The sequence below is a fragment of the Festucalex cinctus genome, chromosome 17 (genome assembly GCF_051991245.1).
Source record: "Festucalex cinctus isolate MCC-2025b chromosome 17, RoL_Fcin_1.0, whole genome shotgun sequence".
NCBI lineage: Eukaryota > Metazoa > Chordata > Actinopteri > Syngnathiformes > Syngnathidae > Festucalex > Festucalex cinctus.
The window spans coordinates 19617152-19630787 of NC_135427.1; the positions used below are offsets into that span (position 1 = coordinate 19617152).

The following is a 13636-nucleotide window of genomic DNA, read 5'->3' on the forward strand; positions in this document are numbered from 1 at the left end:
AAAATGCCTCTAAACGTCATGATGCCTGATGTTACGCAGTACTGTACTTTAATCCCGTATATTTTGCTGGAATTCATATTCTTAAAATGGATGTTTGATCCCGCCAAATAAGGTGATGACAGACAAAAAAGTGTTATAATGATCATAGAAGAAGAAATGTAAGTAGTGTAACATGTCTCTGTCCCGGCTACTCAGTACAATATGTCTTTTAAGCAGCCACAGTTCAATAATCAAAGAACAGCATGTACAAACCGCAGATTTTCTACAAACGAATAATTGAGCACTTTTGCAACTCTCCCACAAGTGGCCATCCTGAAAAGATGACTACAAGAGCACAGTGCAGAATGCGCCAAGGGGCATAAAGGAAATTCAAGAGTGGATTCAAGTGGTCAAGACTTGCGGAAACATATGACACATGACATGAGACAATGTTGACAAATTCACCAACAAGAATAGATCACAATAGAGGATGCCGCGGACTTATTCGCCTCCACATGACTGACAAGAAAGATGTCACACTGGATGTGCCTCAGAAAATGAAAGGTTAATGATAGTAATTTCTTTCTCAGTTTTTAAAAGTGAAGTTAGAGCATATTTCACTGTGCAGCATCCATCCATCACCTTTACTGTGTGTCTGATTAAGCCCTTTTCACACTGCACTCATTGTGAAAGAGTCGCACGGCAACACAAAGTTACCGGTTGTGTTATAATTTTGAGGTGGAGTGAGAGATGTGGACCCAAATGTGAGGAGACTGATCAGACAGAGGAAATGAGTAACGTAGGGTGATTTATTGACAAGTGGGCAATTTGCAAACTTCGACGAGACTTGACGTGATAGAATTGGATGTGACTGGTCTTGACTTGACATGACAGAACTGGACGTGACTGGACTTGGCTTGACGTGACAGAACTGGACATGACAGAACTGGACGTGACTGGACATGACTTGACAGAACTGGACGTGACTTGATGTGACAGAACTGGACGTGACAGAACTGGACGTGACTGGACTTGACTTGACAGAACTGGACGTGACTTGACGTGACTTACGTGGCATGACTTGGCATGACAGAACTGGACGTAAAAGAACTGGACGTGACGGAAATGGACGTGACATAACTGGACGTGACTTGATGTGACAGAACTGGACGAGAATGGATGTGACAGAACTGGATGTGACAGAATTGGACGTGACAGAATTGGACTTGACGTGACAGAATTGGACTTGACTTGACTTGACTTGACTTGACCGCATTTGCCTTAACAGGTAGTGACTGTAGTTTGACAACACAGCACAAAGCTTAATAGACAAGACATCCAGCATGGCCCACATAACACCAGCAATGCACCCACACCGACTAGACAAACACAACAAACTAAATACACCAACACTAATGACCTAAAGTGACACACCTGGGGGAAACACAAGTAGCTGAGGGCACTGATTGGTCACACACTGAGAAGGGAAGACACACTCAGGTGGACGTGGTTAAGACATAACCAGACAAGGGAAGAAACCAGGAATACGCGGCAAAAACACCAACCACAGACATTTCACCCAAAAAACTCCAAAAGAAAACAAAACTCCAACCCCACAGATCCAAAACATGACAGGTTGCCAGCGTGCCCATATTTGGAAGTGCTGACGCAGCCGCCTGCCAGAAAGCAAAATTGGAGATTTTTCCACTAGTTAGAAGAAACCCTCGACTTTGCTCATTTTAAGAAGGAGGAGGAAGTCCTCTGGCCAAGCCGCTCCGTGCCGCCCAGTGATGCTTCATTCTGTGGTCCCTGCCCCTCTCCACGTATATGAACGGGTTTGGTGCATAAAACATACATGTTTTTGTCGGATTACTCGGGGAAAAAAGAAACCTATGCAATCAAGCTAAGAGCATGCACAGTCAGGCCAGAGCCAGGATCCAAACTGTGAGGCAGACGGGCTAACCACTAGTGCACACTGCTGCCCACTCTGCAGGATATGTATCAAATAATGTCTAAAAGAATATTTGCTGTAATATTGTGGCTGGTACATAGGTGCATAGTGTACATTACATTAAACAATATAGCAACAGTTTAGATCAATGTATTGAGATCAAGCATGAAAATGTGAAAATAAGTGAGTCGAGTCGCTTCGCAGAAGTGAAGAACCACGGGGAAAAGACAGATGGAGTGTTTTCATGCTGAATCTGATTGAAAGCCTCTCATCAGTACCACTTTCCACGAGAAACCCACTCCAATGCTTATCTGCTTGTATTATCCGCCATTACGGTGAACAACTCTACTTTTCTCGCAGACTGACATTTTTTTTAAATATATATTTGACTACTCAAGCCTGGATAGAGGGCAGAGGTGTTGATGGTAATTTGAAGTGGGTGAATAGTAATATGACATACTGCTGCACTATTTTTACACTGTATGTATGTATATATACTATGTATATTACTGAACTTTCTGCACTAATAATCTGCAGCCAATATGATGACCCCTTGTACTTGGAAGACAATCTTGCTAATGGAGGAGAGCCCAGGAAAAGAAAATGCAGCAGTCTTGTCCTGTCCTGACGTTGTCTTTGTGCAGCCCACATAGTGATGGAAGCGGGTGGCTGTTTGGCAGAAAACACTTTTGTTTAACGGCCATCATTGTTCATCTATGCCATATCCTTGTCTATGTCCTTATACTCTCTCTTCTGGACGACATCATCACTTGTTCACAACTGTCAAACGATCCATTTTTCAATGCAGGTAAAACAATGGTACCGTATTTTTCGGATTATAAATCGCAGTTTTTTCATAGTTTGGCCGGGGGTGCGACTTATACTCTGGTGCGACTTATGTGTGAAATTAACACATTATTATATCATTTCACATGTTATTTTCACACTAAACCGCAAGAGGGCGCTCTAGGCCTGTGTTGATAATTTCAAGATTGCCGGTAGAAGAGCATCGTCTACCTCCCGAGTTGGGAGAGTTGTTTAAAAGTGACACCGAGGATGAAGATTTCATTGGATTTAGTGATTTGGAGTGAAACTGATAGTTTGGTAAACTTGTTAGCATGTTCTTTATGCTAGAGTTATATGAATAACTTATAGTGATGGGAACATAATTCACCCACGGAACGTTAGGACAAAGGGAGAGTTCCGGGTGGGAAGGTTTTGTTATGTGGAAAAGGGGAGTTAGCCTGTTAGCTTCTAGCTGAGTGGGGAGTTGCTGTTAAAACCTCAGAAGCTGATGTCAATAAAACGGCAGCCTTTGGCTCCGTGCTTTAACACTCCGCCTCCGACTCCCGTCACTGCTCGCTACAAACTCTTAATATGTTACGTCGTTACTGACATTACCAGGCATGTCAGCCATGTAACGTTAGTTTACCGTACGCTTATTCAGCCTGTTGTTCTCTCTTTTATTTTTATTTTAAATTGCCTTTCAAGATGACATGTATGTTTTTGGTGTTGGATTTTACCAAATAAATTCCCCCCAAAAATGCTACTTATACTCCAGTGCGACTTATATATGTTTTTTCCTTCTTAATTATGCATTTTTTGGCTGGTTCGACTTATAATATGGAGCAACGTATAATCCGAAAATACGGTACATGGAAAATTCTCATTTTGCATATTGAATAACCTCCAACCCACGCAAGAATATTGACGACGTGAACTCCAAAGGTGTCCCAATAGCGATTCAAACACCCAGATATCCTGACTATAAAATGCCAACTGCTCTTACTCCATCATGTATTGGTTAAAATATATTAAGACAAGCTTCTAGCAAGTTCTCAGCCTCTCCTAGTAGATCCTGCTCCCTTCCATTGACTTTCTCAGTCTCCTTCAGCTTCTGCAAAGCCCAAACAAGGCTGGAGCAGATCCATACAGCATCAATAAATCAGTGAAAAGAAGCAAGAGGGAAAAGAAGAACACACTCAGGATCAGGTTCAATGCATTTTGCTCGCCTCCTATCATGCAGCTACATCCCAGGGTGGAAATAGAGCAGGATGTGTTCGATCGGTCAAGCCTTTTAAAAGGTGCTAAGTTTGCATTTTAAATCTCAATACATCATGACAGCATCAATACTGATACATTTATACAACATTGTAGTGATTCAGTGTCATGTCAGCGGCGGTTACGTTGTACTTTTTGTATATTTTGAGCTAGCTAGTTAAGACGAAGAGCAACCGAGTAGCTAAACAACAGCAGGCTTTATCAGAACTTGAGAATTGTTTAATTAAAAGAAAAGCAAATAATGGCAGGTATCTTTTTCATCCTTGTGCGTGCAAATAATGTAATTGTGATACCAAACCGTAGCGCATGGGATCGATCCCCAATGTTGCTGAAAATATACCTTGAAAAGTAGATCTTGGGGCAAATAAAATTGGGCACCCTGATTTTGAACATTATGTCATTATCTGTTCATTTGTTCAGCAAAACTTAACAAGAGAAGAGAGTTATGTTTTATTTTCTACACATACAAAGGAGGCATATGTTAAAATAGTTACAATGTATTGCGCTTTGAGTCAACTTTTGTGTATAATTTAAGTATCTCGAGGTTTGGCCACTTTTTGGAAATCAATATGGCCACCCTGCTGTGTGTAGCTTTACAATGGTAAAATGTTATGTACGCAGCCTAAAGGTAAAACTACTGCACTTTAGGAAGCAATAAAATTATAAGCATAGTAAAATGGAGATGGACCACCTTTTCACGTCAAGAATTTTTCAATTGTGTTTCATTTAATTGATATGCTAATATCTACATTGTTCCAGAAATTATATGTAATTATTTTTTTTATATGTTATTTGTGGCCACAATATAGATTACTGTATACCATGGACCACAAAAAATGCTAATATGTGGCCATGAAATAGATAGAAATGGTGACCAGACATCCTGCATTGGGCGGGACAGTCGCTGCTGATCTCATTTTGAGCCTTGGGTACCACATTACGGTAGATTTCGCCAACTTCATTGTTATTATGCACGTCCCGTCCCGGCATCACAATTGTTGCTCCTGGCTGTTCTACACAAAATATTGCTTTCTATTGCTATAAAAACATGAAGCCTACCAAAAGAAAGATTAGAGTTTCTTCTTTCATTAGGGAAAAAAAAACATATTTGAATCTGTTTCCATTTTCCAGCAATTAGCATTAGAATATAGCTAAGTTTCATCATTAGTCATAAACCTGTTGAAAATACTTGGAAAAAGCTTGTTGCAACATGGCCCTGGCTGATCTCTTATACTCTGCTGCCACTTGTTGGCCGTTTTTTTTTTTTTTTTTCTGTAATAACTACCATTGCTTTAAGCGACCTATTCAGGTCAGAAGTTGCATCAAAGCCTTCGGTATGGTCTAGTATTAAAAAAAAAAAAAAAAAAAAAAAACAACAACAAAAAAACAAAAAAAAAAACATTATGGGCAGTGCAGGACAGAGTATTAAAAAACATTTGTATGTTTTTGTGTTTGAATGAGTTAAAATGCTGACACAAAATATGAATTTGTATGTTCAAGTCACATTAACATCTGTGTCAGCACATAGTGCATGCCTTATTACTGGGGACCTCAATTCCTGGTGCCCTTAAAGAAATGTGTCTTTTATTAGTTTGTTGTCGTCAATAACCTGCAATACCAGCATCTTCAGAATGTCTTTGTAGCTTATTATCAACCTAAATGAAAATGCAATCTTACTACTGTATCCCTGTCCAGACCATTGTCTTTAGCCCCAGCATGCACCTCTAACTTCCATAAAAGGAGCTCTCAATTTGCAGGACATTTCGAGATTCACACAGCACAGACTAAATATTTCTTCACTTGCACATTTCACTGGGAAACAAATACATCATCCATGAGTCCACGTTTATGTGAAGCATTGTTCTACTGTATTGTTTACACTGAGGGAAAGTATAGAGGATACCTGCCTTCAAACTGTTTTTATGAAAGATTAATGGCTTATAGTGGGAGTCTAAATTACAGCAAAACCAACAGACAGCCCGGGTGACTATTTTCAGCTGCGGTGGTGTCTCTCCTCACACATCAGACCAGATTAAATATTGAAGGAGTAAAATGAAGCTGATGCTTCGGTTTCTATTCCTTTCTCTGCCAATCTATTGCCCTTCATCCTAGAACCACCTCGCCCCCACCCAAGTGCTCCTTTCTCTCCCCAGGTGGAGTCTAATCGCGGAGCGAGTGGTCAGTCAGACTGATGCGCCATGGGTAAGATACTGCACGCCAACGTTGTGTATTACAGATATCGATTGGAGCCTCAATACACCAATCAATGTGCAAACAAGCAAATGAAAACACACAATTAACAAGCATATTTCTCCTCAATTTCGTTGTGAAATAGCTGAACTTCCTTGCAGCTTCATTTTTAAGCAAATCACACATTGCAAACAACTCTTTGAAATTGTGTTTATCCACTGCAAAAAAAGCACATTATTAACCCCTCCAGGCAAAGAATAGACTCAGAAATGGGAATTCTGCTAATTTCCTGTGACATGTTTACTGTCAAGCTCTGATAAACACACTATTACTTGCTAACCTTTTCATAAATTGCGTGTGACATTTTCTCACAGTTTCTACAGAATGAAGCACAGCAGGAAGTATAGTTGCCAAAGAGGATGATGTGCAAAGATGTTTGATGTCACAGTCATATGTTAAAGCACACACGCAGAGACTAATTCGGTCACATTATAAGTCCATATGTTCCATCTATAATGGACCGTTTGCCCTTTTCTTCCCTCTTTTTGCACTAATCTAAATGAGCCTTGTAATAGTGAGAAAAGTCTTCACATTCAATCATTTTTGGATTTAGAATATTAAATGTATCTTTATTGTGAAATTGTGAATCATTTTTCACATGGAACCCCCCCACCAAGACATGGGGTGGGTGGGGGGTGGCTATATTGCTGGTTTAGCCTGTTGGAGGGGTCTTTAAAGCACTGGGAGAAAACCCTGGTATACACTGTCAATCAAGTTTGTATATGCTTCTGTTGTTAATGTTTTTTTAATTGGCTACTGAAAAAAAAATCTGGCTTTTCAACATGGCTTCGTTTTATTCCAATTGTTCAGAGTTTATAGCGAGATTTTGCTTTCCATGGAAATGTAGTTGACTTCCATCTGATTATCTGGCAATTGAAGTTGCTTCACAAGCTAGGACACAATTTACACACCTGTCATAGTTCATATGACAATCCCATGACGGGTTCAGCTCTGTTGTATCATTGTAATATTTGGAGATTTAAGAAGTTTTAATGGCAATACAAGTGTGCATATTCAGTTGCTAATATTTGAAGACATTAATTTTTTTTTTTAAACCAAATACATCACCGACTATATATGCAAATAATATACAAGTATCTATAAAATATATGAGTCATTTCTGGCTATCGCTGCCTTTTCCATCCCATATAAAGGCCAATACATATCTTACTTAAAGTAAATAAGTCTATATTATGAAAATATTTTTAGGTTTTGGTCTTCCTTACAATATGAACATGAAGACTAGAGTTTGAGTTTCAACGAGACATATTTTTCATTTAAGAGCAAATGATCAGAAATGGGCCTTAATAATTGGTCAGCTTTAATTAAAGTAAGTCACACACATAGTATTTTTTATCTATTTTATTTAATATAAAAATAAAAAATAAAAAAAAAGATTGCATGTACGTAATGTTACATTCCACCCTGTTTAGTGGTAGTTTTGCCCCATAATCTAAATTACCAGTAACTCCCATTAATCTACATTCTGGACGTGATGTCACACTTTAAATGAACTCTTTCACCCTGAGCCATTTTCACTGAAGCAACCCCCTTTACTGGATTTTGACTGCTTTTGCAAGGCCCACATAATACAAAGAAAGATTAGCATCTCTTCTTTCATCAGGAAAAAAAAAGTATATTTTTATCTGTTTCCGTTTTGCAGCTATTAGCATTAGAATATAGCTAAGGTTTTATCACTAATCTGTTTAAAAAAGTGGGGAAAAAAGTTTTTGCACAATGGCCCTGGTTGATCTCTTATACGCTACTGCCACCTGCTGGCCGTTTTTGTAAAAACTACCATTGCTTCAAGCGTTTTCTTCAGTTTAGGGGCTGCATCAAAGCCTTCTGTATGCTCTAGCATAAAAAAAAGACAAAAACAAAACAAAACAAAAAAAAAGCGTATAAATACGTATTTGGGAGCAAATGGAGCAAAGTGGGATGCATGTCAACGTTGTCCACGTTTAAAAAACAAAAAAAAACAAAAAAAAACTATCCTCCACAATGTATGTGTGTGTATGTATGTACGCGTGTATTTGTTGTCATGTATGCATGCCTTGAACCAGCCCTACTAATGTTAAACATTTTCGTCATGCAGCTAACGTAGCATCAACTTCCCCATGGTACTTTTTACGTGTGAATGTGAGTGTGAAGATTGCCAGTCTGAAGTGTACCCCACTTTTTGTGATTGTATGTGACTTACCCTGCAATCACTATGAAGAAGTCCAAACGGTTCCACGTATCTCCAAGGTAACATTTCTTGCCAAAAATCCCCAGAGCCACCATCTTGATTACCATCTCAATGGCAAAAAATGCAAAGATGAAGTCATCAAAATCCTGCAGAGAAAAACACAAAAACACAAAAGTCATTATTTTGTGTAAGAAGAGTTAGTGCAGCACATAGGAATTAACGTAACGTTTTATATTTTTATAAAAGTGAAGACAAAACAATTTTGAATATAATGCTGCGGTCAGACCGAACATGAGCTCCAAAGTAAAAGTCTGTGTTGGTTCATTGTTGCTGTCGTTATGTTTTGCCCATGGTCTTTAATGTTGAGGATTTTTTTGTCTCCAATTTTTTTGCCAGTACTTTGAAAAATAGACATTTAATTCAGTATTTTCTGATGATGCTTCTTGAACCTGAACTCGAAAGGAATTAAAGTAAACAAAAGGAATAGACATGAGGAAGACAGAGAATGCAAAAATGAGAACAATTCTGGGAGCAGTTCAAGGCACAGAACACCCACTGAAAGATGAGTCACCCCAAACATGAACAGAGAAACGAAAAATATATCAAATGTGTTAAGTTTAGAACAAAGCCAGCCCCTTGCTGCTTGGAAGTTGGCTGTGGAGATGAAGGCACAGGTTCACAATTTCAACTTCTCGTCATCATCGCAATGGCTTTTAAGGTCAACTTCCTCCCTCCTGATGTTATTGAGGGAAACACAAGCTAACATTCGGTCAATAATGGACTGTTTTAAAAATGCAGACAAACAATCTTTAAGTTTACAAACATAACAAAAAAAATGAAACATTTTTAGATTTACAACAACCCTGATGTGGAGTCATCGTTTTTTTTTTTCCTCACAACTCCACAATGTTACCCCTTTATATCACTAATCATGCTATACTGTGAGCTTAGAAATGAAAAAAAAGATGCGAAACGAGATAGAACATGTGTCGTGTCAAACAGAGACGACCAGGATGATTTACTGCAAAGCAACGCTTCTGCTTTGTTTAATGAACAAGACAAGAAGACAGCTTTGAGATGTCCATCTGCTGAGGGATGACTCATGTGTTCACACCAGCAAGAACAGCTCACTGTGAGGAAGTGTGTTTTTGTTGGCAATTTCGCTTCCCTTCATCGGGAAATTTCAATGATTATTTGTGTTATCATCCATCCAGCAATTTTCTTGACCGATTATTCCTCACAAGGGGTGCTGGAGCCTATCTCAGCTGGCTTTGGGCAGTAGGCGGGGGACACCCTGGACTGGTCGCCAGCCAATCGCAGGGCTTGTGTTACCATGTCCGATATTTTATACCTCAAGAAAATACCTACACAGCAAACTCGCCAGAACATTAGTGTTAGAGCCTTAGAAAAATATGAATAGGTTCGTTCAAATGTGAATATATGTTTATTTGTGTTCCATTTGAATAGTTTTTGTTTATTAGTCAGAAAACTGTATTTGGCATTTTATTTTTGTTATTTTGTTTAATGTAGATTTACTTAGAATATTTGAGTAGTTGTGCTTCATTTTATGTCCTGCTTGTTAGGCTGTCGTAAAGAAAGGAGTTGTCGTAAAGTGTGTCGAAGACGTAAAGAGAACAGGAAAGGCAAGTAGGGCTAGGAGCAACAATTTTATCTAACCGTGCCAATCGTGCCAATCGATTTATAGTGATAGGTTTTATGCTTTGTAGCGATTATTGATCTTTTTTGTAAATAAAGTAAAAACATTTTTTTTGTTCACCAGCAACGGCGTTTTGCATTTGTGGTCATTGCTGAAGAGGAAAGAACCATAAGGTTGGTGCGCGTTAGAGACTCAGGCCCTGTTTACGTAGCGACAAAAGGAAGCCAAAAGTGCCGCTACAATTAGAAAGATGTGTATATGTTTCCACATCAAAGAGTGTAAATCTGACTGACACTTTTCAAAGTGTTACTTTTTGACACTTAACCAAGTGATACTCCAACACTGTAGAGTGTTAAAAATCTACAGTGGTAAACACTGAGGAGTGTTGAAAGTACTCTACAATAGTGTTGGTTAAAAATTTAACTCAAACTTCACTTTACTCTGGGCAATAATAATAATAATAATAATAATAATATTTTTTTTGTTCGATTGATTTTTATTGAACATAGACAAGCAAACAGCAGAAAAAAAACAGAAATTAAAAGAAAAGAAAACCCCAATAAAATCATTAATCAATCATAGTTTACATGTTCAAAAGGGAGTAGGAAGAAGTTAAAAACTTATCTAGTCCTACCCCTTTTACTTTATATATTTAATTTTATTTCAATATTAATACAATACTAATTTACTTTTTTTTTTTTTAAATAAAATGTATAAAATTGGTTATATATACAAGTGCACTGAGACATGCGTGCATTTGCCAAAAACATATATGCATGAATTTCCTAGACATATACCATAATACCTATCTAACTCATATACACATACTCAGAATATACAATTTTCATACTCTATTTTTTTTTAACTTTACTTTTAAACATTTTTTTTAAAACTCCAGAAGTGAGTCACATTTTTTCAGATCAATTCCCAAATTATTCCACAAATTAACACCTATAATAATAATAATAATAATAATAATAATAATAATAATAATAATAATAATAAATTTTTTCATTTATAATGCCCTTTACATGCAAATGATTTCAAGTACAAAAGAAAATGGTGTGTATTTTTATTTATTATATATAAAAAAATTATAATAATAATACAAAATGGTACTTCATTTATATAGCATTTTTCGTCCTTACAAGGCCCTCAAAGTGCTTTACATTTTGACAACTGATGACACGGCATCAGGAGCAACTGGGTGTGTCTTGCTCAAGGATACTTTAACATAAAGTCACACTGGGCTAACCCACGTTTTCAGAGTCAGGAGACGGCCACTCTACCACTGAGCCATGCCACCCCAACGGCAATAACTGTATGTATCGCTATTGAAATGTCAACAGTGCACTTACAGTCAACATCCACTCCAACACTCAAGGAAATTTACTCTGAGTGTAACTTTTTATCCTAATAGTGTTAAAAAAAACACTGCTTACTCCATATTTGATCAAACACTTGAAATGTAACATTGACCTATTTGCTGTGTATTGATTTTAACAACTTTGATGATGAGCAGGGTTCAAATCCCAGCTCATGGCATTCAGCAGGACATCATTGAAGTCAAATGAGGACAAGCGGTCTTCAAATTTGGATATATGGATGACCATTGTGGTTGAAAAAGTTTGGCAGTTTTTTCAAGTGTTTTGTTTTGTCTGAGCAGATATCACAGGCTCATCCTTCTAGATTTGATCCAAACAAACCTGTGCGAGTGCTGCCAAATATGGAACGCCCCTCGCTTCCTGTGCACCGTAGCAGCCCTGTAAAATTTCACCCGACACTTGCCGTTAATAACGACTGTGAAAGCTTAATAGCCTGAACTTTGGCTGTGAGACAAACTATTAAGTGAAGTGACAAAATGAAAAGTTATCCTGGGAAGGTGTTGGGTCACCATGAACTACCAGAATGGATTCAGTGCACCTTGGCGTTGGTTCAACAAGGCTCTACTGGCGTGTACAACACAATACATCCAAAAGCTGTCTGCTTGACTTTTACAATTTTACGTCTCGATCTCCTTGATCTTTGGTGCCAAATATATCATTGTCATTACCACTGCCAAGCACAAAGGTGAGAGCTACTGTTTCCATCCCTGATAATGTGTTGTTGTTTTGACTAGCAGGATTACTACAAAAAAAATGAAAATCTGTCCATCCATCCATTTTCTATATTGCTCGTACTGTTCAGGGTCGCAGGAAGATGGAGTCTTTCCAAGCTGGCATTGGGTGCACCACTCAAAGACACTGTACAAATTACATAGTTGGGACCCCTTACATTTATTGTCAATTTTCCATATAAACTGTACATTTATTTATTAGGGCTGTGCACGACTTGAAATGAGTCGTGAATTGGTCGCTATAAGCCAACGCTGAATGATTATTTCCAGATTTGAGTCATAATGTGTCACAGCATTGTCTATTGTCACAGAAGAATGTTGAATGGGCATACACAGTCATGTCTCACATTTATATGTGACGTTATTTGTGGGAGGAGTGCATGTGTCAAGTGAAAACCAGTATTAGTATCAGTATTAGTATTAGTTTTTAAAAAATGTGTAATACTTGTGCGGTACGCAAAATAAAAAAAATAAAAAAAAAAACAGCATGGGCGCAACGTCATCTGAAGGTGCTTTTCTATTGGCTGCTGCTAGATGACGTCACTTCTGTGTGACATACTTTCAAACGTCATTATTCTGGTTTATATCAAAATAAATCTACTAAATATTACATTTAAAATCATCCCCAAAGGCTCATGCATTAAATTAATTACCAAAGACTAAAACAAAGGACATGTTTGCTGTAATTATAGTTTTAGTTAGTTTTGTAAACATAAAATGTAGTTTCATTTAGTTTTTGTTTTTTAAAAAGCATTTTTGTTTTTATTTTAATTCGGTAACAATATTGTTTTTTGAATGTTAGTTTTAGTTTTTTCATTAGTTTTAGTTAACTACAATAACCTTTACTGGCACCTGTTTTTCGATATCCTCCCTTCTTACTTTGACCATCTCCAAACATTTTTTTTGTTTATTTTATTTGAACTGAGTAAAATGCTATTTTTAGCATATGTCGCTGGCCACTGAAAAATGGACGGCGGGCCGCAAATGGCCCCCGGGACGTAGTTTGGACACCGCTGCTGTAAAGTAACAACGACCGTGGTTTTCGTATACGAGTACAGGCTCCAATTAAAGTAAGTGGACATTCTTATTGCAAATTTATTTATTGATGAAATTGCATATATGAAATGAATTCTCTTATTTTGAAAGGGTTCTTGTGTTTGTGTGGATAAAAGTGATGTTTTGTTTATTCAATAAAAATCAAGTTGTTTTTTTTTCGTTTTGTTTTGTTTTTTGTTTTTTTTGGCCTGGCATTTCTCCATGAACGTGAATCTTTTCAAAAGCTTTCTTATAATAATTTACAGAGTACATTTACAGTATGATAGTTATGTGTGGGACAAATTGCTTCCTTCCCCTCCCTCCTCTAACCCCCCACCTCACATACACTAACCCCACGCGTGTGGGTTCCCTAAGAGTAAGTGTAAACACACGTGTCCA

General features: G+C 37.7%; 1 protein-coding gene across 19 annotated transcripts in view; it reads right to left on the bottom strand.

Moving 5' to 3' along the window:
- The window catches only part of cacna1g (calcium channel, voltage-dependent, T type, alpha 1G subunit), a 255234-nt gene that overhangs the window by 146555 nt on the left and 95043 nt on the right, over positions 1 to 13636 (bottom strand). For all 19 annotated transcript variants that reach the window (XM_077503948.1, XM_077503953.1, XM_077503942.1 and 16 more), the window contains exon 4: positions 8442 to 8575. In XM_077503948.1, the coding sequence (XP_077360074.1) occupies positions 8442 to 8575 (134 nt within the window). The remainder of the gene's footprint in view (positions 1 to 8441; positions 8576 to 13636) is intronic.